Source organism: Rhinopithecus bieti, unplaced genomic scaffold, assembly GCF_001698545.2.
Source record: "Rhinopithecus bieti isolate Rb0 unplaced genomic scaffold, ASM169854v2 scaffold_947, whole genome shotgun sequence".
NCBI lineage: Eukaryota > Metazoa > Chordata > Mammalia > Primates > Cercopithecidae > Rhinopithecus > Rhinopithecus bieti.
Window position 1 is genome coordinate 5,815,432 of NW_016803664.1, and position 24,613 is coordinate 5,840,044.

Consider the following 24,613-nt stretch of genomic DNA (forward strand, 5'->3'; position numbering starts at 1 on the left):
CCAAGCCCTAGGGGACAGGAGACACAAGGTACTTCAGGCACACACAGTAGGAGGAGCATCTAGTGGGGAAAGATGAAGGGATGACGTCCCACAGAAATAGCATTTGAGGCCAGGCACAGTGGCTCACACCTGTAATCCCAACACTTGGGAGGTGGAGGAGGGCAGATTACTTGAGGTCAGGAGTTCAAGACCAACCTGGCCAACACAGTGAAACCCCATCTCTACTAAAAGTACAAAAAATAATTACAGGTTTTTTTGGGGGACTTTTAGTTGGGACTATAGTCCCAACTACCCTGGAGGCTGAGGCAGGAGAATCGCTTGAACCCAAGAGGTGGAAGTTGCAGTGAGCCAAGATCACACCACTGCACTCCAGCCTCGGTGACAGAGTGAGACTCCATTTCAAAAAAAAAAAAAGAAAGAAATAGCATTTGAGCTGAGACTTAAGTGATAAACAGGAGGTCTCCAAGCAAAAAGGACAGGGAAAGGCACTCCAGGCAGAGGAGACAGCACATGCAAAGGCCTGGAAGTGAGGGACAGCACCGTGGGCTCAAAGGACACGAAGAGGGCCTCTGGGTAGAACACAGAGCAGGTGGGGGCAGGGGGGAGGTGAGAGAGGCAGGCAGAGCTGATGCAGCCTCACTGGGGAGTAGGGCCTTTATGGAAAGAACAACAGGAACTTTCTGAAGGATTTGAAGCAGACAAAAGATGTGAAGAGATTTCCAGATTCATTCAGTAGTGGTCGGGTTTGGCTAAGTGTCCCTCCCCAATCTCATGCTGAATCGTAGTCCTCAGTGTTGGAGGAGGCGCCTGGGGGAGACAATGGGATGGTGGGGGGCAGTTTCTAATGAATGGTTTGGCACCATCCCCCTCGGTACTGTCTTGTCATAGTGAAATCTCATGAGATCTGATTGTTTAAGAGTGTGGCGCCTCCCCGTCTCTCTCTTCCTCCTGCTCCTGCCATGTGACTTGCCTGCTCCCCCTTTGCCTTCTGCCATGAGTTGTAAGTTTCCTGAGGCCTACCCAGAAGCAGAAGCTGCTATGCTTCCTGTATAGCCTGCAGAACTGTGAGCCAATTAAACCTCTTTTCTTTATCAATTTCCTGTCTTGGCTGCATGCAGTGGCTCACGCCTGTCATCCCAGCACTTTGGGAGGTCGAGGTGGGTGGATCACCTGAGGTCAGTAGTTTGAGATCAGCCTGGGCAACATGGTGAAACCCCGTCTGTATTAAAAATACAAAATTAGCTGGGTGTGGGGGTGCATGCCTGTAATCCCAGCTACTCAGGAGGCTGAGGCAGGAGAATTGCTTGAGCCTGGGAGGCAGAGGCTGCAGTGAACCAAGATCGCGCCACTGCACTCCAGCCTGGGCAACAGGAGTAAAACTCTGTCTCAAAATAAATAAATAAATAAATAAATATTTAAAAATAAATAAATTACCTGTCTCAGCCACTTCTTTATAGCAATTAATTAATGCTATAATAGAAATAGTAAATGTTTACTGAGGATCTACTGTGTGTGGGACACTGGGACAGGCACAGGGTTGGGGGCAGGGGTGACACTGTAGGGAACAAAGCAGACGTGGTTCTCGCCCTTGTGGAGCTGTCAGGCTGCTTAGGGAGCCATTAAACAACACCAGATTAAGGCCTAATGACAATGGTGAGAAGAGCTATGAAGAGGATACTGTGGAGTCCATTGGATCCCCTGCTTGCCCCCCAGACCCACTGCTCTGTGCCCCAACGGGCTGACCTGGCTGCATCCCTGAGGGGCTCCCTTGCACTGAGGATCAGAAGGTTGGAAGAAAGAGGAGCCATTTCCCCTGGCTTACCCCAGGCTCTCCAGGTTCCAGACCACCGTCCCCTTCCCCGCTGTTGCGAACCCTAGTGTTTCAACGTCCCTACTCATGCCCACACCCTTGTAAATGGTGGCTGAATTAAACTGTTCTCAAAATACCCTGCTGGGGATGCTCTGTGTTCCCGCCAGAACCTGACTGACACAGAGAGGGATAAACTGGAGATGGGGCACAGAAAAGGCCTCCCTGAGAAAGTCACATTTAAGTTGAGACCTGAAAGACAAGCGGGAGTAGAGGAAGGGGTGGCAGTGGGGGAGCACAGGCAAAGGCCCTGAGGTGGGCCAAGGGGTAGGCAGGGGCTGGATCACGCAGGGCCTTTCAAGCCATGGTAAGGGGCATGAGCATTAATGCTGTCCTGCAAATACCTCCAGCTCTTTGCCTTCCAGATAATGAGAGGGTGGCACTTCCCAGACCCCTTTGTGGATGGGTAGGGTCACGTACATGACTATTTTCTCTTGCTTTTATTTTCTTTCTCTCTCTCTTTTTTTTTTTTTTTTTTTTTTGTTATCATAATTAGAAAACATGACTATTTTGAGCCCCTGGGTCATGAGCAGAAGTGACGTGTTTCAGCCAGGTACAGTGGCTCACGCCTGTAATCCCAGCACTTTGGGAGGCCGAGGCAGGCAGATCATTTGATGTCAGGAGTTCGAGACCAGCCTGGCCAACATGGTGAAACCCTGTCTCTACTAAATATACAAAAATTAGCCAGCATAGTGGTACACGCCTGTAATACCAGCTACTCAGGTGGCTGAGGCATGAGAATTGCTTGAACCCGGGAAGCAGAGGTTGCAGTGAGCCAAGATTGCACCACTGCATTCCAACCTGGGCAACAGAGCAAGACTCTGTTTCAAAAAAAAAAGAAGAAGAAGTAGTGACATGTTTCACTTCCAGACTGAAGCATTCAATTGCCAGCATGAAACCCTCTAGAACTCTTTCTTTCCCATAACACCTGGCAATGTTCAACATGGTGGCTATTCCTTCAACCTAGTACCAGTGTGAGAAGATATAAGGGCTCTTAGCCAACCCACAATAGTTACGTAGCATCAACAAGTAAGAATCCTTAAACTTTAAGTTTTAAACCACTGAGCATGCGTGAGGGAGTAGCATTTATTCCTGCAGCGTAACCAAGCCTCTTCTAATCGATAGGGTGCAGCTGTGGGGGTTTATTCTAGGTGCAGCGGGTGGTGCTGGGGAGCACAGCGGAGGGATGGATTGGTATGGCTGAGCCTGGATACTGGAGCCCAGAGGTCTCAAGGGTAGCGAGACAATAGCAGCAGTCACATTTAGCGGGCTGTCCAGAGGAGATACTGCGATACTGGGGTGTGAGGTCTGGCCTAAGCCATCATGAATATGCACCCCAACTTCTCCCCTTTACTCTGTGTTCTGGTTAACCCTTTAAGAGAAAGACCACACCTTCTCATCCAGTTCAGCCAACAGCACTTTCAGGGATTTAATTAAGGCCTCGTAGTCCTCCTTGGTTTGTAGCAGGAGACACAGCTCCATGTAGTTCTTCTCACTCCGATTCATGTTCCTCGAGGATTTCATGAGACTCAATAGCAGGGTGATCTCATCCTGCTCTGCCTTCAGGGTCTGGATCTCCTTGCTGTTGGAAAAGCAGTCCATAATTAACCCCGAACCCCTGAGTTTACCTTGATGGAGCACTCCAGGCACATCAGTCCTGCAAGGAGACTGGGAGAGAGGAACTTCACACCTGAGCAAGCAGGCAAAAGGGACGTGTCCAGGGTCTCAGATCCAGGTCTGGAAGCCTCATCACCTGAGACCCGGTTCACCATGATTTCCTGCTGCCTTGGCTTCTCTGAAGTGGGTATTTTTCCTAGGGAACGATTTGCAGCTGTGCCTGTCAAAAGCTATTACCCAAACATGGAGGAAGCCCCCAAGTTTTCTTTTGCCAGCAACTCCCTCGCACCTGTCTGATTTGGCAGTCCATCTTTCCAGACTTCACCACCAATTAGCTCCAGTAATGAGGAGCAAACCATCAGGCAGGATTATTTATTTATTATTTATTTAGAGACAGAGTCTCGCTCTGTTGCCCAGGCTGGAGTGCAGTGGCAGGATCTCGGCTCACTGTAACCTCCACCTTCCAGGTTCAAGCGATTCTCCTGCCTCAGCCTCCCGAGCAACTGGGACTACAGCTGGGCACCACCATGCCTGGTTAATTTTTGTATTTTTAGCAGATACAGGGTATCGCCATGTTGGCCAGGCTGGTCTTGAACTATTAGCCTCATGTGATCCACCTGCCTCGGCCTCCCAAAGTGCTGAGATTCCAGGCATGACCCACCGCACCTGACCAGGCAGGAATTTTCAAGTTTGCATCAACACAGGGATGCACAGTAGCCTCTAAGCTCCAGCAGTTTCTCTCCTTGCAGTGCTAATAATGAAATGAGCTGATCCGAGTCTCCTCCTTTCCCTGCCTACTGGGATGTGGGAAAACTGGGATTTGGAAAAGAGCAAAGGGAGCTTGAAAGACTGCACAACAATGGAACAAGGGGAAATGGCACAGAGGCTGAGTTTCTGGCAGTCTGGAGACTGACACCCACTGCCCAATGTGGTTTGCGGATCAGTAGCTTGAACATCCTTTTGAAGCCTGGAGAAATGCAGAATCTCAGGTGCTCAACCTGGGACCAACTGGATCAGAATCTGCTTCATTACAAGATCAAGTGTCCAGATGCTTCAACAGTTTTGGACACACTGCTATAGAACAGCAAAGAATGGGCCAGGTGCGGTGGCTCAAGCCTGTAATCCCAGCACTTTGGGAGGCTGAGACGGGCGGATCACGAGGTCAGGAGATCGAGACCATTCTGGCTAACACGGTGAAACCCCGTCTCTACTAAAAAATACAAAAAACTAGCCGGGTGAGGTGGCGGGCGCCTGTAGTCCCAGCTACTCCAGCTACTCGGGAGGCTGAGGCAGGAGAATGGCATAAACCCGGGAGGCGGAGCTTGCAGTGAGCTGAGATCCAGCCACTGCATTCCAGCCTGGGCGACAGAGCGAGACTCCGTCTCAAAAAAAAAAAAAAAAAAAAAAAAAAAAAAAAAAAAAAAAAACAGCAAAGAATGTTCTACAGGCCCAGCGCAGTGGCTCATGCCTGTAATCCCAGCACCTTCGGAGGCCAAGGTCGGTGGATCATGAAGTCAGGAGTTCAAGACCAGTCTGGCTAAGATGGCGAAACCCCATCTCTATTAAAAATACAAAAAATTAGCCGGGGGGTGGTGGCAGGCACCTGTAATCCCAGCTACTGAGGAAGCTGAGGCAGAGAATTGCTTGAACCTGGGAGGCGGAGGTTGCAGTGAACCAAGATCGCACCACTGCACTCCAGCCTGGGCGACAGAGCCAGACCCTGTCTCAAAAAAATAAATAAAAAATAAAAATTCCATCTCGACATACAAAAACAAACAAAAAAGAATGTTCTACAGGCCTGGAGCAGTGGCTCACTCCTGTAATGTCAGCACTTTGGGAGGCTGAGGCAGGAGGATTGCTTGAACTCAGGAGTTTGCGACCAGCCTGGACAACATAGTGAGGCCCTATCTCTACAAATATATTAAAAGTAGCTGAGGTCGGAGGATTGCTTGAGCCCAGGAGGCAGAGGTTGCACTGAGCTGAGATTGTGCCACTGCATTCCAGCCTGGGAGACACAGAGTGAGACCCTGTCTCAAAAAAAAAAAAAAAAAAAAAAAGAGAGAGAGAGAGAGGGTCCTAGGACAGGAGTTGGCAAACCTTTTCTGTAACGGGCCAAAAGTGAACCATTAGGCATGGCTGTGTGCCAATAGAGTTTCATTTACAAAAACCGGCAGCCAGCCAGATTTGGCCACAGTTTGTAGAACCCGTTCTAACAGGATGTTCTGCAGTGATGAAAATGTTCTCTGAGGGGCCCATAGTATTCACTTAGGCACAAGTGATCATTGAGCACTTGAAATGCGGCTATTTCAGCAGAACTACATTTTATTTTATTTTATTTTAATTAATTACAAATGTAAATAGCTACATTTGGCCAGTGACCAGCTGTCTTCTCAACAGTCCTGGGAACTCATCTCCCCTGCTTAAGCCCCTCCTGGAAGGAGGCGGGGAGTGGGAGGGAAGGGGGGGGGGTTAGTGTCTTTGTTAAGGTGGAGAGAAAAAAGAGAGTATAACACTCTACAAGAGTTAGGTTTTCAGGGCGCCGTGGCTCATGCCTGTAATCCCAGTACTTTGGGAGGCCGAGGTAGGCCGATCACCTGAGGTCAGGAGTTCAAGACCAGCCTAGCCAACATGTCAAAACCCTTTCTCTACTAAAAATACAAAACTCAGCCAGGCATGGTGGTGGGCGCCTGTAGCCCCACCTACTCAGGAGGCTGAAGCAGGAGAATCGCTCGAACCTGGAAGGCAGAGGTTGCAGTGAGCCGAATTTGCACCACTGCACTACAGCTCGAGCAACAGAGCAAGACTCCATCTCAAAAAAAAGAAAAAAAAAAAAGGTTTTCAGAGAGGGTTGGTAAAAGCAAAAGGAAGGTTTGTCTGTCTTGCAGGCAGGGCCAGGACTGGTATAAAGGGAGTGAAGTGCCCCAAAACCTTAAGTTACTCCCTGGATGTTGTAAGCCAGGGTCAGCGCTGGGGAAAAGTGCCTCCTTAAATATTGTATAGGTATTTCACTCTAAAGAACCTAAACTTGGCTGGGCAGGAGTAGTGATTCATGCCTGTAATCCCAGCACTTTGGGAGGCCAAGGTGGGTGGATCACCTGAGGTCAGGAGTTCGAGACTAGCCTGACCAACATGGTGAAATGCCATCTCTACTAAAAATACAAAATTAGCCGGGTGTGGTGGCACATGCCTGTAATCCCAGCTACTTGGGAGGCTGAGGCAGGAGAATTGCATGAACCCAGGAGGCACAGGTTGCAGTGAGCCAAGATCGCGCCATTGCACTCCAGCCTGGCCAACAAGAGGAAACTCCATCTCAAAAAATAAATAAAATAATAAGAACCTAAACTCTCCATTCTTCCACCCTCCTCCCCTTCAGTTCCATCAAAGTGAAACCAGATCAAATGGATTGACTTAGTAGATCCAGAAGCCTGTGTGTGGGGTGGGGCTGGGGTGAAGAAGGGTTAAATTCAAGAAAAATTGTCAGAGACACATCAAAAGGAGGCATTTCCTGATGCCCACCAGAGGTAGGCTTGAGAATCAGGTCAGCCAGCCACAGATGTGCAGGTTGTGGCCTGTACAGCCCTCGGAAGTGTCACCAGTTTGAAAACATCCCACTGTTTTGTAGATTTATTACACTTTTCTGGGAGACACTTTCTTGTTCAAACAAAATCTCTACATAATGACAATTTTTCCAACAGATGGCAGTAAAGTGTCTTGAGAAAGTGTGCTTTTTAAAAAATTCACATGGAAGTCCCTTATGGGCTAGTCCTGGCCCTGAGTAAGTTGAATCCATGGAAAATCTGAAGAATCCCTTTTCAGGCCGGGCATGGTGGCTCACACCTGTAATCCCAGCACTCTGGGAGGCGTAGGCGGGCAGATTGCTTGAGCTCAGGAGTTTGAAACCAGCCTGGGCAACTTGGTGAAACCCCATCGATACAAAAAATTAGCCAGGCGTGCTGGCACACGCCTGTGATCCCAGCTACTCAGGAGGCTGTTGGAGAATCGCTTGAGTCTGGGAGGCAGAGGTTGCAGTGAGCCGAGATGGCACCACTGCACTCCAGCCTGGGTGACAGAGCCAGACCCTGTCTCAAAAAAATAAATAAATAATAAAAATTCCTTTTCCCCATCCTGTGAACTTCACATCTAACAGTAAGATTTCCTTTCTAACAATGGACAGTTTCTGCCTTTATAAACAATATGGATGCAGCTAAGGAGTTACATTCCCTTGGAGGGAATCTAAGAAAGCCTGTTTAATGTTTGTGTATTCAACCCCAGGGAACACCTTTCTGTTGCCTGAAGAAATGATACACTCAGCTGGGCGCGGTGGCTCACGCCTGTAATCCCAGCACTTTAGGAGGCCGAGGTGGGTGGATCATCTGAGGACAGGAGTTTGAGACCAGCCTGGCCAACATGGTGAAATCCTGTCTCTACTAAAAATACAAAAATTAGCAGGGCATGATGGTGGGCACCTGTAATCCCAGCTACTCATGAAGCTGAGGCAGGAGAATCACTTGAACCCGGGAGGCGGAGGTTGCAGTGAGCCAAGATCATGCCATTGCCAACTCCAGGTTGGGTAACAACAGTGACACTCCATCTCCAAAAAAAAAAAAAAGAAAGAAAGAAAAGAAAAGAAACGATACACTCTGTAATTTCTGATGCAACCCAACTTCAAATATTCTTTCAGTTCTCATAAGGACACACAACTAGGAAACATCACTGGGGTTTCCACCTTCTCTGGGAACTCCTCCACTTCCCTGTTGGACCAAGGGAGTGACAGCCCCAGACATTTTTGTGTCCCTTGCCCCCTCAAGCCACAGCTGATTGGACTAGGAGGAGACCCCTGACCCAAGCTGAGCCTATCAGAATCTCCCTCTCCCAGGAATGTGGGGTTCGAATTGATTCAAGACCCTTTCTCTGTGCAGCTGGTAAAGTTAACAGTTGGAGCAGCCACTTCTCACCAGCTGGGGCTGAAATTCAGAGAGAGAGAGAACGAAAGTCATGTGTGGAGAAAAACAGAAACCAGAACTCCTTCTTCAATTAGGTCCTTCCCTGACATCTGGGTGCCCAGCCCCCGGAGGTCCCCAAAACACCCTGCATTCTGACAATAAACTCCCCCTCTCCACTGAAGCCATCTCAAGTGGGTTTCTCTTGAAACTAGGCTCTGCAGATAAAAGACCATGAGTGCTCCAGTGGGGCTCAGAGGTGGCTCCCTGCCCCAGGGGTCACAAGGCAGAAGACAAGCACCATGAAACCCAACCCCAACTTTCCTCCAAGGTCACTCAATGTGAAACTCCAACCTTCACTTACTACTGACTCGCGATCTTCTTCTGGTTTCGGAAGTTAAAAGACTTCCGGCTTTCCACCATCTTCCTGAACTGCTGCCTTAGCTTCCGGAGCTCTGCCTCTGCCTGCTGCTCTTTGGCCTTCTCCGAAGGTTCCTGGGGAGTGTCAGAGTCTTTTCTTCTGTGCTTCTTCAACTGGGGGAGACGGAGGGGAGTGGGAGGCCGTAGTGGGTCAGGTGGCTAGAGAAGCCCAAAGATGGGCTTAAGGGTGAAGGGCAGTGGGAGTGGCTGAGCCAGGGCTGGAGATGGAATACTTTCCCTTGGGTGATGTCAGCTGCTTGTCTATTACATGGAAAACCCATGGAGAGATGACTGACTTGTAATTGCATACTCTGGTCGGGGGAGGGTATTCTTTGGGGTTCTGGGTTCAAGCTCTTGCTGTGCCATCTAGTGGGAACTTGGGTGAATTACTGGATGTCTCTGAGCCTCTAGCCTCCCACCTACGAAATGGGCGAGCACAGATCTGTTGTCAGGATGAGATGAACTAACGTGTAAAGTGGACGGCACAGTGCCTGACCCCATAGTAGGTGTTCTGTAGCCGGGAGCTGGCATCACCTACCACAGACATCTTGAAGGAACCGCACTTTGCCTCCGCTCAGACACTGTACCCACAGCTCAAAGCCAGTGAGCCTGCCTCTCTCTCTCTCTGCAATGCCCTGTTCATGGTGGCAAAAGGAAGAGAACTTGTAAGCCACCCCTGCTGGGGGGTGCAGGACAGAACGGCACCTCCTCCCTCCCCCTGCCATCCCTTCCTCCACCCACACCTTGGCACATGAGGAGGATACCCAGATGGCTGCCTGGGTGTGATAAAAGGCACTTATTGGTTTTAAAGCAATGTTTGCCTGGAACTTGTTTCTCTCACCAGTTATTATTAGGAGCTGGGCAGATGGTTGCGGTGTGTCAGTTACCCTCTTGCTCCCTGTGTACCCAAAGAGGGGGCAAAATGGCATCAGGGGGCCGGGCACAGTGGTTTATGCCTGTAACCCAGCACTTTGGGAGGCTGAGGTGGGTGGGTCACTTGAGGTCAGGAGTTCGAGACCAGCCTGGTCAATATGGTGAAACCCTATCTCTACAAAAAATACAAAAAAATTAGCAGGGCGTGGTGATGCACACCTGTAATCCCAGTTACTCAGGAGGCTGAGACAGGAGAATTGCTTGAACCCTGGAGGCAAAGATTGCAGTGAGCCAAGGTCGCACCACTACACTCCAGCCTGGGTGACAGAGCAAGACTCCATCTCAAAAAAAAAAAAGGCATCAGGGCAGTGTGTCCCCTGATGGAGTTAAACAGAAATGTGCCCAACTTCAGCTACAGCTGTCGGGGAATCCCCACCCTCTCATCTTAGAACAGGAGTCAGTATTCTTATCATGTCACCACTTGAACTTCATCTAGCCCATAGTTATTCAGAGCAAGGGACAGCATTAATCCCACACATCCTTTGAGGTTGTGAGACCCGCTGCACAGCCAATTCCAGACTGCAGGAGCTGGGTTCCAAAAGCAGAAATTCCAGTTTTGCCACCATTGAGGGTCCTGCAATGTAATGGTTTAAAGCATTGTTTGTGCCAATCATCGGATCTCATTTCAAATTCCTCCAAAGCCACTTATTAACCTTGGGCAAGTCACTTCAGTTCTCTAGGCCTCATTTTCCTTACCTGGAAAATGGGAGAAATTCTAGAAGCCATGTCATTTGAGTGTGTAAGACACTCAGCACTCAGCACTGTGCTTGGGACATAGTAAGTGCTCAGTACACAGTGGCTGGGATGATATGGCAGGATATGGATTGTTTCAGAGGGTGAAGGTGCAGGGTGGTGAATGTTGATAAGGGTGAGAGGGGTGTTCCTCTATCTCCTGGTAACAATACCCTGACATTCCCATGGGAAGCCACACCTTCCTGCACTCCTGGGGGCTGACCATACCCTACCATCTTCAAGATTGGAGCATCTGACTCTGGATGGGTGAATCAGAGCGCCAGATCCTGGTCAGTCTGCATGATCTCAGCCCTCTAGCCTGGGATTTCTTCAGGGGTGGATGGGCACATGAAACTAGCTAGTCCAACCAGAGTGAATGGTGGAATTTAAGCTGGAACACTCATGAAGAGAGAGACTTTGTTTCCTGCTGCACTTGAACCTCGGTGGATAAGGTCAGGAGGGGTTGACAGCCATCTGGCAGAGACTGAGAACCAAGCTAAAATGGAAGAGAGAAGACAAAATGAAGACAGACTGAATCTTGAGGCTTGAGGACATCATCCAAGAACCTGCATTTAGCCAAGCCTGAACATACCTCTGGGTAATGTCCAATTACAGAAATCAGTATATTCCATTAAAGCAACCTGAGATGCATTTTCTATTGCTTGCAACCAAATGAGTTATCATACCTGAAATACTTACATCTATTTAGCACATAAACTGAGCCCCCACTGTATGCTAGACATTGTGTGGAGTTCAGTGGTAAGTCAGCCTGCGAAGTGCCATAAATCCTGCCTAGGACAAAACAGTAAAAAAGGCTCCACAAAGATGACTTTTAACTTGGGTTTTGAAGAATGAATAGGAGTTCACCAGGCAGAGAAGAAAAGCTGGAGGGTGGGAGGGGGTATTCTGGGCAGAGATAACTGCCCAGGCAAAGGGTGAGAAGGAAGTGACTGAAAGGAGTATTCAGAAAATGATTTGTGCTCAAGTATAGGTAGTGGAAAGTGACTAGCAAAGAGATCTGGAAAAGACTGGATGCTGCTTTTTTTTTTTTTTTTAGATGGAATTTTGCTCATGTTGCCTAGACTGGAGTGCAATGGCACGATCTTGGCTCACTGCAACCTCAGCCTCCCAGGTTCAAGTGATTCTCCTGCCTCAGCCTCCCAAGTAGCTGGGATTACAGGCATGCGCCACCATGTCCAACTAATTTTGTATTTTTAGTAGAGATGGGGTTTCACCATTTTGGTCAGGCTGGTCTTGAACTTCTGACCTCAGGTGATCTACCCACCTCAGCCTCCTAAGGTGCTGGGATTACAGGCGAGAGCCACCACAACCAGACTGGATGCTTCTTAAAAGCAAGGATGAGATAAGATCAGCCTAAAAGAGACCAGTTCATTGCCTCCCCAACAGTCACTTCCCTTCATGTGGCACTGTTGTTTGAGTTAGCTGCCCATCCAGGTCTTGGCTTCCCTGCTCCTCCTGGATCCAGGCAGGGGTCTCTGATGAATTCTCACCAATGGGATGTGAGCAGAGGGGAAGTCTGTCACTTCCAGACCATTACTTTTAAGAAGTGGGTGTGACCTTTCCATCCTTTCTTGCCCCATCTGACATTTATAGGAGGCAGAGCCACAAGATACGTTCCCAGATCAACTTGTAGAGGAAGTCACCTGCCAACCATGAACATCCTCATTGGGCTGTTACACAAATGCAACATTAACTTCTGTTGTGTTAAGCCAATGAAATGTGGGGATGTATTTGTTACAGCAGCTACCAAGCCTCAGAGAATACCCTAACTTCTTTTTTCCTAACACAAATCTGATTTTCTACCCCCTCAATGTGCCCAGTCCCAGAGGATGACTCATGATTGGTTCCTGCTAATCATGGTAACCCCACTTCCCTTTGTCAATGACTGGTCTAAGGACGGACATGAGACCCAGATGTGGCCAATGAGACATAAGGAGAAGTCTATTCCATTCCTTTGTGACAAAAAGTGAGAGTTTGGGCCAGGTGTGATGGCTCACGCCTGTAATTCCAGCACTTAGAGAGGCCAAGGCAGGCAGATCACTTGGGGTCAGGAGATCGAGACCAGACTGGCCAACATGGTGAAACCCCTTCTCTACTAAAAATACAAAAATTAGCTGGGCATGGTGGTGGGCACCTGTAATCCCAGCTACTCAAGAGGCTGAGGCAGGAAAATCGCTTGAGTCCAGGAGATGGAGATTGCAGTGAGCCAAGATTGGACCACTGCACTCTAGCCTGGGCAACAGAGTAAGACTCCGTCTCAAAAAAAAAAAAAAAAAATAGTGAGAGCTTGTCCGTGTTCCCCTTTCCTTCTGCTTTTAGAAATTATTGTGAAGACATGCATGATGGTGCAGTGGCAACCATCCCATGACCATGAGGAGAAATATCACCATCACACTAAAAACAGTAAAGAGGAAAGATGGGGAAAAAATGTAGGTCCCAATGGACACTGTTGGCTACTGCCCCATCCCTGGAACTGCCTACCTCTAGACATCGTGTTAGGTGAAATAACAAGAGTCATTGTTGTTTAAGGCAGTCACCAAGTATTTTGTTCATTGAAGCCTAAAGCATTCCTAACTCACATGATGCATACGTTGAAAATGATTCTCAGGTTAATGGGTGATAGGAAAATAGTGGCTGGTAATGTAGGAACTTCTGCATTTTCCCTGATGTTTTTGAGGGTTTGGGGGCCAAGTGAATTGTCTAATGTTGGGAAATTCCCACAAGCAGGGAAGTGGTATAAGACAATGGTTCTGTATCTTGATCATTTCTGGAATGATCCCCACCTCCAGGTGGGGGTAGAAGCTGTAGGAGGATTTACCTAACAAGGTTTGGGCAAAGGATGCTCTCTCTGGGGCCTCTTTCAACCCTGGAATTTGGGGCAGCTCCAATTTCATATTGTCCAGGAGCTGTTCTATGTTCCAGGGCCCTTTGGGTCCTAAGTGGATTTGTAATGCACCATCTTAACAGCTTGAATTGGGTATTCCTGACTTTCACTGATAGTGTGATTTGACCTCTCTGAGCCTCAGTTTCCTCATCTGTAGAATGGGGATACCCACACCCATATCTCAGCGTAAAATAATGTCGGTAAAGCGGTTAGCATAGTGCCTAGTTTATGTGCCTAGTTCATGACAGATGCTGGGTGAATGTAGCTTATTTGTGAATTAGGATTTTCAAGTACCAGTCTGTCTGGCCCATGAGATCATTGGCTGGGTTATGCACCATTCTCCAGGAACCAAAGCCTCTGTCACCTCCTGCCTTTTTGCTGATTCATACGCACATACATCGTCACTCTCCCCTAGGATGCTGGCTTCTCTTCAGGTTCCGGATGTTAACCCAGGCCTTTCCCTTTCAGTCAGTGCCCTCTGGGATGGGCTCCTATGTTCCCTGGGGGAACAGATCCCCCTACCCCAAACCCCATCCTCATAGCTTGGCCTGCAGAGCATCTCCTGGATGTCCTGACCCCTGGCTTACCACCCTCTCATTCAAGGGTCTCAAACTCACAGTCCATGGGGCCAATTCAACCTGCCTCCAGTTCTGTTCCACAGTGTTTCAAAACATAAATGTGGGTCATGCACTCACTCTCCTGGCCACAGGCCTCACTCCTCCCTATTGGCTAACCTCCCTTCCCCCTAATTCTACATTTTCTGTAACTGCCCAGAGTCAGCAGGAATTTGAATTTGCAGTTCCTGGTAGGAATCTAAAACCTGTTCACTTCTGGGGAACAGCGTGGGCAAGGAAAAGTGCAGAGAAGTCCAGTGGCCCAGGTCAGGGGACGTCAGGCAAGGGCCTCCTGCTCCTTGGGCCTCAGTCTATTCACCACAGCATCCACGGTCCTGGGCACATGGGAAGCTCTTGGCAAACACAGTTTGAATGAAGTTTCCTCCAGGCAGAGATCATCTTCATTTATCTAATATCTAATTAGGCCTGCACTTCCTCTGCTTCTGAATTTTAACAACCTGCCTTTAAAAGACAAGCCTGCCCCATGATGGATTCCCTAGGGACCTTGGGACAGGCCGCTATAGGGATCATATTGAGCCAGGGCTGAATAACCTGGTGATGGAATTAAACATGTGCTTAGGGCACTAGCCAAACAGGAGCATAGAAACACATACATGGGTTTTGTTTTTTGTTTTGTTTTGTTTTTAAAAAAAAGGATTATTATGGGAGGAAAATAATTTGTTGAACTTTTTTTTTTTTTTTTTCCTTTTTTGAGACAGGGTCTCTCTCTGTCATCCAAGCTGGTGTGCAGTGGTTCAATCTCGGCTCACTGCAGCCTCAACCTCCCAGGCTCAAGCGATCTCCTCTCACAGCCTCCCAAGTAGCTGGGACTACAGGTGGTGCCACCACCCCTGGCTAAGTTTTTAAATATTTTGTAAAGACGAATTTGCCCAGGCTGGTCTCGAACCCCTGGGCTCAAGCGATCCTCTCACCTCAGCCTCCCAAAGTGCTAGAATTACAGGCGTGAACCACCTTGCGCGGCCCTGGAGTTATTTTACACGCTACAATTTATTTATGCGTGATTGCGGGAGACCCTGATGTTTTCCAGGCTTAGGGCAGCGAGATCGGAATGGGCTGGGGACCGCCACCGCTCTTTGCTTTTCCCTGGCAGGGGGAGCTGTGGCGCAGCAAGCGCTGCCGGACGGGCGGCGAAACTTACCAGTGGCGGGGCCCGGACTCCTTGTCTGTGGCGGCTCGGGCCCCCTGTTCGACGCTGCTGCAACTGCGAGTCCGACGGTGCCCGGAGGACTGCTTGCTGCGCGGCCTCGCTGCGCCACACTCCCAGCCCCACGCCCGGGCGTTCTGGGACCCCTGGAACGGGCGCCTTTGTGACCCGCACAGACATAGACGTTCTCCCCTGCAAGTCCACAGGGAGGGCACAGGGTCCTCGGGAAGAGAGGACAAGAGCAGCTGGTTGGAGGGAAGCTTTTGCGGGGAGAGAGGGGCGACACACTCTGCAAAGATCCCTTACCAGAGTACTCATGACGTTAAGTGACTTCTTGAGTCAATCAACAATCTCAGCCCCTCCCTCGGCCAACGCCATGCAATCGCTGGTCAACCTCACCCCACTCACACCCCATTCACTGTCTTCTTAGCCTACACCTACACTCATGCTCACAGCAGCCCTACTAGGTACAGACTTCACACGCAGCTAACTCAAAGGAGCCCAATTTTTCCTACTCTGAAAAAAAAAAAAAAAAAAAAGTTGGGGGGGAAGAGAAATCATTTATGAGAAAAATAACTTCATCAGTATGGGAGAATTTTCTTCAGAACATTCACCTGACCCCCACCCACTGTAAGGATAACACGGGAACCCAAGTGTGATCCAGGCAAGTGAGCTTCTCACTGCCCTAACGGAGTTTAGTAGTTTAAAGATACACATTTTTCATACCATCAGCCCTGAAACACAAGTCAGCCCCTCTAGGGCTAAGCTCTAGAAACAATCACAGAATTTATGGGAAATTATTGGGAGTACGCGTTTTCTACAGTAATTTTGATTCCATGTGATTTCCACTTTAACTCCTTGCGCCCTGAGTGGATTCAAGGGTCTCAAACTCACAGCCCATGGGGCCTCAGCCCTGCTAAGGCTCAGCCCTGCTAAGGTCTCCACTTGATCCGTAAATTCTTGGGACAGGATGTGTTTTAGAACTTATATTTTGAAGGCCAGGTATGCTGGCTCATGCCTATAATCCTAGCACTTTGGGAGGCTGAGGCGGGCAGATCATTTAAGGTCAGGAGTGCAAGACCAGCCCGGCCAACATAGCGAAACCGTGTGTTTTATTTTGTGTGGGTGTGTGGTTTTTTGGTTTTTTGGTTTTTTTTTTTTTGTATTTCTACTAAAATACAAAACTTTAGCCCGGCATGGTAGCGCGCACCCAGTGGGTGCCTATAGTCTCAGCTACTCGGGAGGCTACGGCAGGAGAATTGATTGAACCCAGGAGGCGAAGGTTGCAGTAAAAAAAAAAAAAAAAAAAACTTACCATATTTTTAGCTTCAGAAAGATAATATGGTACACAAGGGAGTATGTTGCCCCTGATATTGCTGGCAGCCACATTGTAACCATGAGGCAAGTCAGTGGGCCAGTATATTACATATAGGGTTTGGGCAACACGGTCCAAACCAAACACAGTACTGTTTCTGCAAGGAAGCATCAACAGTCACGTCAAGTAAGGAGGATAGATTTTGAACAGCTACATGTCAGGCCTTGCCTCCAAATGATTCATGTGAAGTGTTTTGGATACATTTGACCATCCTCATTTCACAGATGGGGAAACAGACTTGGAGAAACCTTGTTTTGCAGTCAGTGGAGCAGCCAGGATTTGAACCCAAGGCTCTCTGTCTCTAGAGCCCCACGCTTTTCCATAACCTGACTGAAACCGCAGCCCCAAAGCTGAGCAGCCCGGCAAGCTGATATCTCCCATCTCTGATATTTAAAGGGCTGCTCCAGCACTCAGCTCCACGCAGAGCCCAGTGACTCACATTTCAAGTGTCAACGACTGAAAAATGATTAAGTTCAATTAGGTTCAGGACTTGTTAAAAATAGACCTTCCTCTGACGAATTTACTCTCTGTGTCTTTATGGGCGCAGCTCTCAGCAGCCCCCATGCAGAGACGTACCAGGCTTTTTTAATTAGAACATGTCAGAATCGATTCTGCTAAAGGGACCTTCTGCTTCATCAGCGGGACTTGGAGCAGGGTGAGATGCCAGCTTGCCAAAGCAATGAGCCAGCGGTGGGAAATGTTGGCGACAGCAGAGCCTCTAGAACACAGGAGGAAATTAGAGCCAAGCCGCAGAGGGACCGGGCAGAGGCATTTGGATGCAGACCAGAAAGCTGACAGTCCAAGTGACTCTGTGGTTACAAAAATCAGAAACCCACTCGAACTAACTCAAAATGATTTTTTTTTTTTTTTTTTGGCCTCCTCAGCATCTGTTTCCCTTTCCTTCTTCCCAATTTGTTCAGGTAACAGTCCTTCCCCATTAAGCCTATGTAACCAGAAGCAGTTGAGTTTTACACACACCTCCAAGGTAGATCTCCATTAGTGTTAGCCAATCACAGCCATCCCATCCTCCTTGCCGATGACTGGGAATCTAAGTTTAAGCCAATTAGTGCATAGCATTCTCCCAGAAACTGCTACTGGTCCAGGAATAGGCATGCAACTGACAGTGGCCTATCAGACAGAAAGGAAGAACTTGGGTTGGAGGCAGATGCTTTTCTACCCTTATGGATGCAAACAAGAAAGCATGTTGCCCCTCATGTTGCTGGCAGCCCTCTGGCAACTATGAGGGAAGCCAGTGTGAGATCAAGGCTAACACACGATGGAGGGAGGAGCCTAAGGAGAATTACAGAACAATGTGGCTGGCACGGTGATCATGCCATGCCTGAAATCCACCTTAGGAACAACAGGAACTCTGCACTTCCTATTATGTAAATGAATGTTTTCTTGTTTTTTTAAGCCAGTGTGGATTGCAGTTTCTGTTTCTTCATCTAAAGCATGCTGCATCGTATGAATACTATGGCTACCTCACAAAGGTTGGAGGCAGATCCCATGAGGAACAAGAACCCAGAACTAGTAAGCTGTCAGAAACCAAGGCAGCTCCTCCCTCCAGCCTTCTCTGGAACCACCTGGTCTCTCAACTTGGCCTCTTTTTTTTTTAAGGACCATTGTCTCTGCTGTCCCCTCTTCCTCCCATCTTGCTTCTTATGAGTTTCCATTTTAGAGCTCAGCTTAAAAAAATAAATAAATCAATGTCCTCATCTTAATTTTCTCATCTCTTCCCAAGAGATGCTCCAATGTCCTCCTCTCTTCCCAAGAGAACACAATTGTCCAAGCCTAGATTTGATGTCCTGGCCCAATGACGTGGGTCCAGGGGACTATGGTCAGGTGGCCCCCAACAGGGACTGTGAAAATAATTCTCACCAGGCACAGTGGCTCATGCCTGTAATCCCAGCACTTTGGGAGGTCAAGGTGGGTTGATTGCTTTAGCCCAGGAGTTCGAGACCAGCCTGGGCAACATGGCAAGACTCTGTCTCTGCAAAAAAATACAAAGATTAGCTGGGAACGGTGGCATGCACCTATAGTCCTAACTACTCAGGAGGCTGAGACAGGAGGAACACCTGAGCCTGGGAGTTTGAGGCTGCAGTGAGCTATGATCATGTCGCTGCACTCCAACCTGGGTAACAGAGCAAGACCCTATCTCAGAAAATAAAAAATAAAATAAAATAAATTCTTAGAAAAGGGGGCATAGGCAGGGAGGACACAGTAGTGTAATGGAGAGAACTGCTCTGCTTTGTGCCCTGAGAAAAGCAAATAGACCTCTCTGAGCCTCAATTTGGTGTGACTGCCAGGACCAAATTGAGAACTTTAAAGTCTGCAAAGGTTGTGAAGCATTTCACCCCACCTATGGCATTCAGTAAAAACAGTACCAATCCACAAGCTAAGTGTGAAGTAGTCTGGATTCCCACTTCTGCTGTCATGTATACTGAATAACATAATAAATCATTTTGGGGGAAAAAAGTGTGGGTGTTCTGACTTCACTAGTGCCATTAGTCTCACTTCATTTGTTTTCTGGGTAACAAATAAACTGTTGTTGTTTTTCCTCAGCGAAGGAGGCCACTCCAGCCCCTTCCATCTTCCCCTGCCCTGCCGAGTGGCCTAATCTCCACACCTGTGGCATTCGAGGTCCCCCAATCCTCCCCCCTTCTGTGGTGGACTGGACAAGAAGAGAACACCTCACACAAGTTAAACCAATCAGAGCTCCTTTCCCAGGAAATGGAATCTGGACACAAAATTCCCTGGGAAACAAAGGATTGATGAATAGGTTAATGAGGTGTTGGGTGTTGGAGCCAACAGACTGTGTGAAGTCAGGCCAGGGTAGCCTACTTTTGCCAAGTCTACACTGCTGTGGCCGCACAGGCAGACCATGCACAAAGCCCTTCCCTCATGTTTTCCTTGCTAGCAAAGTCCTGATTTTTATTCTAGAGTTGGGTGGAGGACCCTGGATCTCACAGGTCTGAAGATCTCATTGAGCCTACCTGAGATCTCAGGGTGGCCAATGAGAGGGGAAATCCGCTGGGAGAACTTGGGACAGGTGCTGGCCGAATGTCTCCAGTCCTCAGAGTCCATGGTGTAAGCTGAAGTGCATGGGCCTGCAGGTGGAGGAAGGTGAGTTCTGTTCCCACTGCAGAGCCACCAAGCCTGCCAGATCATCCAAGGCCTAATGGCTTTCAGTGCATTCCACGTCTGCTTAAGCCAGCTGGAGAGGATTCTGTTGTTTGCAACCGAGAACTATCAGATACAGGCTTTCCCTTCTAGAGCCAGGTGCTTCAGGGGCTGCAGGTTATGGTGCATCCAAGTCCAAGAACCACACTGCAGACAACCAGTCCCAAAACAGCACAGAAATGGCATCAAAAAATTCTGATCACAGGCTGGGTGTGGTGACTCACACCTGTAATCCCAGCACTTTGGGAGGCCAAGGTGGAAAGATCACTAAAGGTCAGGACTTTGACACCAGCCTGGCCAACATGGTGACAGCCTGTCTCTACTAAAAATACAAAAAAAAAATTAGCCGGGCATGGTGGCACGCACCTGTAGTCCCAGCTACTCAGGAGGCTGAGGCAGGAGAATCGCTTGAACCTGGGTGGCAGAGGTTACAGTGAGCTGAGATTGCACCATTGCACTCCAGCCTGGGTGAACGAGGGAGATTCTGTCTCAAAAAAAAAAAAAATCTGATCGCAAAGATATGAATCTCTTTAGGAGGTGGACCCCAAGTTCCTGAGGAACATGCACTTTGCCAAGAAGCACAACAAAAAGAGCCTGAAGAAGATGCAGGCCAACAATGCCAAGGCCATGGGTGCATGTGCCGAGGCTATCAAGGCCCTGGCAAAGTCCGAGGAGGCTAAGCCCAAGATCCCAAAGGGCATCAGCCACAAGCTTGATCGACCTGCCTGCATCGCCCACTCCAAGCTTGGGAAGCTCAATCAACCCGCCTGCATCACCCCACTGGAGTGAAGTACTGCGATTTCTGCTCACTGCAACCTCTGCCTCCCGGGTTCAAGTGATTCTCCTGCCTCGTGCTGGCACTACCAAGGGCCTCAGGCTCTGTCGGCCAAAGGCCAAGGCCAAGGATCAAACCAAGGCTCGGGGTCCAGCTTCACTTCCAGCTCAGGCTCCCAAAGGCACCCAGGCCCTGACAAAGGCTTGTCAGTAGAGGTCTCTGTCTGCCTACGTGAGGACGGAAGGACTGGTGTGGCCCCTGGGCTGTCAATCCCATGGGACTATTGTCCTCCTGTGCTCTTTGTACAAACAAACTGAGGCAGGAAAGAAAAAAGAACTGTCAGATGCAGAGACAGTGGCCATTGTTGACATCCAGAGTTTCCAATTCCTCCCCAGTGGGATCCAGAGCTGCACCCTTCTTGGCCTCCCTTCCAATTGTCAGAGGCATTTGAACCAAAGTAACTCCATCTTGAGTACGGGCTGGGTAAAATGAGGCTAAGACCTACTGGGCTGCATTCCTAAACGGTTAAGGCATTCTAAGTCACAGGATGAGACAGGAGGACAGTACAAGATACAGATCATAAAGACTTTGCTGATAAAACAGTTTGCAGTAAAGCAGCCGGCCAAAATCCACCAAATACAAGATGGCGACGAGTGATCTCTGGTCGTCCTCATTGCTGCTCTCCTACCAGAGTCATGACAGTTTATAAATGCCATGGCAATGTCAAGAAGTTACCCTGTATGATCTAAAAAGGGGAGGCATGAATAACCCACCCCTTGTTTAGCATATCATCAAGAAATAACCATAAAAATGAGCAACCAGCAGACCTCGGGCTGCTCTGTCTATGGAGTAGCCATTCTTTTATCCCTTTACTTTCTTAATAAACTTACTGTCACTTTACTCTATGGACTCACTCTGAATTCATTTTTGCAGGAGCTCCAAGAACCCTCTCTTGGGGTCTGGATCCGGACCCCTTTCCTGTAACACAGTGAGGCACAATGGCGCAGTGGAGAGAATGCCAGAGTCCTGGATCTGCCACTGGTTTGCCGTGGTAGAAATAGACCTTTCTGAGCCTTGATTTATTGAGACCGCCAAGACCAAATGGAGAACTTTAAAGCCTGCAAAGACTGTGAAACATTTTACCCCACCCATGACATTCAAAATAAAAACAAGGCTGGGCACAGTGGCTCACACTGTAATCCCAGCACTTTGGGAGGCTGCGGCAGGCGGATCACCTGAGGTCAGGAGTTCAAGACCAGCTTGGCCAACATGGTGAAACCCCATCTCTCCTAAAAATACAAACATGAGCTGGGTGTGGTGGTGCTTGCCTGTAGTCCCAGCTACTCGGGAGGCTGAGGGAGAAGAATCGCTTGAACCCAGGCAGTGGAAGTTGCAGTGAGCCGAGATCACACCACTGCACTCCAGCCTAGGTAACAGAGTGAGAGTCCATCTCAAAAAACAAACAAACAAACAAAATAAAAACAGTACTAATCCATAAGGTAAGTGCCAGTCATTATCTCAGTGACAGACTTCTCATACAGGTGTACATTCTTCAGAAAACATTTTGGCCTCACACAGCAAGAATTACAAAAACGTTTATATTCTTCAACCCAGGAAACCTAAATGTGGAGATTCAGCCTAAGAAAATAAGTCAAAGTTGGGGATTTTGTTTTTGTTTTTGTTTTGAGACAGAGTCTCCCTCTGTCACTGAGGCTGGAGTGCAGTGGCACTATCTCAGCTCACTGCAACCTCCACCTCCCAGATTAAAGCGATTCTCCTGCCTTAGCCTCCCGAGTAGCTGGGACTACAGTTGTGCACCACCACACCCAGATAATTTTGCATTTTTTAGTACAGATGGGTTTTTGCCATGTTGGCCAGGCTGGTCTCAAACTTCTGACCTCACATGATCCACTTGCCTTGGCCTCCCAAACTCCTGGGAGTACAGGCATCAGCCACCATGCCTGGCCAAGTCAAAGATGTTTAAAATTCAAAGGCACTCTTGTGTTCTCCTCTCTCTGTGCTCTTTGATGGTATGACAAGGCATTTAAAGACGTTTCTGGCATTTTTTAAAATTCTAAGACGATGTTAACTATACGGTTATTGGCTAGAAATCCTGTTATCAACTGTACATATTCATAGTTTGTAAAAAAAAGAACAAAACAACCAAGACAAACTCTTGATGCTCCTCACTTGGCAATGAGGCCATGGGGGAAGATGGCTTTCAACGGAGTGGTAGCTCAGGGTGTTCACTGTGAGACTGGACCTGTTGACTCTGTGGTAAGCATCTATTTAGCTTCAGGTTGTCTTGTTTCTGTATAGAGTGATATAGCATTCTGCTGCCATTCTTAGCTGTGGACAAAGTGGGATCAGCTGGCATGAGAAGTGTTTGGGGTTTTTTTGTTGTTGTTTGTTTGTTTGTTTTATTTTGAGACAGAGTTTCGCTCTTGTTGCCCAGGCTGGAGTGCAATGGTGCAGTCTCGACTCACTACAACCTCTGCCTCCTGGGTTCATGCAATTCTCCTACCTCAGCCTCTCGAGTTGCTGGGATTACAGGTACCCACCACCACGTCTGGCTAATTGTTGCATTTTTAGTAGAGACAGGGCTTCGCCATGTTGGCCAGGCTGGCCTCGAACTCCTGACCTCAGGTGATCCACCCGCCTCAGCCTCCTAAAGTTCTGGGATTACAGGCGTGAGCCACGACGCCCGGCCTTTTTTTTCTTTTTGAGACAGGGTCTCCCTTTGTCGCCCAGACTAGAGTTCAGTGGTGCAATCATAGCTTACTGCAGCCTTGACTTCCCAGCCTCAAGTGATCCTCCCACCTCAGTCTCCCGAGGAGCTGGAACTACACCACACCCGGAGACATGAGCCACTGCACCTGGAACAAGTTCTCTTTTAAACAAACTGCAGGCCGGGCGCGGTGGCTCAAGCCTGTAATCCCAGCACTTTGGGAGGCCGAGACGGGTGGATCACGAGGTCAGGAGATCGAGACCATCCTGGTCTACACGGTGAAACCCCGTCTCTACTAAAAAAAAATACAAAAAACTAGCCGGGCGAGAAGGCGGCCGCCTGTAGTCCCAGCTACTCGGGAGGCTGAGGCAGGAGAATGGCGGGAGTCCGGGAGGCGGAGCTTGCAGTGAGCCGAGATCGCGCCACTGCACTCCAGCCTGGGCGACAGAGCGAGACTCCGTCTCAAAAAATAAAAATAAAATAAATAAATAAATAAATAAATAAATAAATAAACAAACAAACAAACTGCAGACCTCTTCCTTGTCAGCAAAGCAAAGAGCCATCAATGAAAGTTCAAAAAGCCATCAATGAAAGTTCAAGAATCAGGCAGGGTGCGGTGGCTCATGCCTATAATCCCAGCACTTTGGGAGGTCGAGGTGGGCAGATCACCTGAGGTCAGGAGTTCGAAACCAACCTGGCCAACATGGCAAACCCTGTCTCTACTAAAAATGCAAAATTAGTTGGGCGTGGTGGCAGGTACCTGTAATCCCAGCTATTCGGGAGGCTGAGGCAGGGGAATCACTTGAACCACGGAGAGGGAGAATCTTCTATATTTTGTATGTTTAGCGTGCTGAGGTGTTTTTCAAGTTACATTAACAGCACAGCACTTTTAAAAGAAAAGAAAATAAGCCAAAGGCAAAAAAAAAAAAAAAAAATCCATATATACAAAGATGCCGACTGTAAAATCATCTCTACATAGGCAAGTGGAAATAAGTAAAATCAACAAAATAAACACTTAGAATGAAAAGCCAAGCCCAAAATAGCTCATACTGAAAAATGCCATTCATTTAAAGCATGAAATTAGGGGAAACTAACTTTGCCTTTAGAAGTCAGAATAGCGGTTATCTGGTACAGGAGGATGGAGAAGGAATAAGCGGAGGGGAAATCAAGAGGCTTCCAGGCTGCAGATGTTTTGTTTCTTGATCTTGTTACACGGTCAATTTCATTTGTGAAAATTCATCCCGCCGTACACTTCTGATATGGACCTTTTACACGTGTGTATTGTACTCCAATACAAAAGTTTTCTAGGCCGGGCGCGGTGGCTCAAGCCTGTAATCCCAGCACTTTGGGAGGCCGAGACGA

At 48.4% G+C, this 24,613-nt stretch overlaps 1 protein-coding gene and 1 pseudogene across 1 annotated transcript in view; one reads left to right on the forward strand and one right to left on the reverse strand.

Annotated features, from left to right (window-relative positions):
* CCDC63 (coiled-coil domain containing 63) overlaps positions 1–17,752 on the reverse strand; it is a 56,738-nt gene extending 38,986 nt beyond the window's left edge. The window contains 6 exon segments of the mRNA XM_017847438.1: positions 3,260–3,449; positions 8,789–8,958; positions 9,383–9,479; positions 10,709–11,005; positions 15,188–15,385; positions 17,547–17,752. Of these exon segments, the coding sequence (XP_017702927.1) occupies positions 3,260–3,449; positions 8,789–8,958; positions 9,383–9,391 (369 nt within the window). The 5' untranslated portion in view covers positions 9,392–9,479; positions 10,709–11,005; positions 15,188–15,385; positions 17,547–17,752.
* A 1,917-nt stretch (positions 17,753–19,669) lies between these two features.
* Positions 19,670–20,736, forward strand: LOC108544675 (60S ribosomal protein L29-like; annotated as a pseudogene).
* Positions 20,737–24,613: the final 3,877 nt, after the last annotated feature.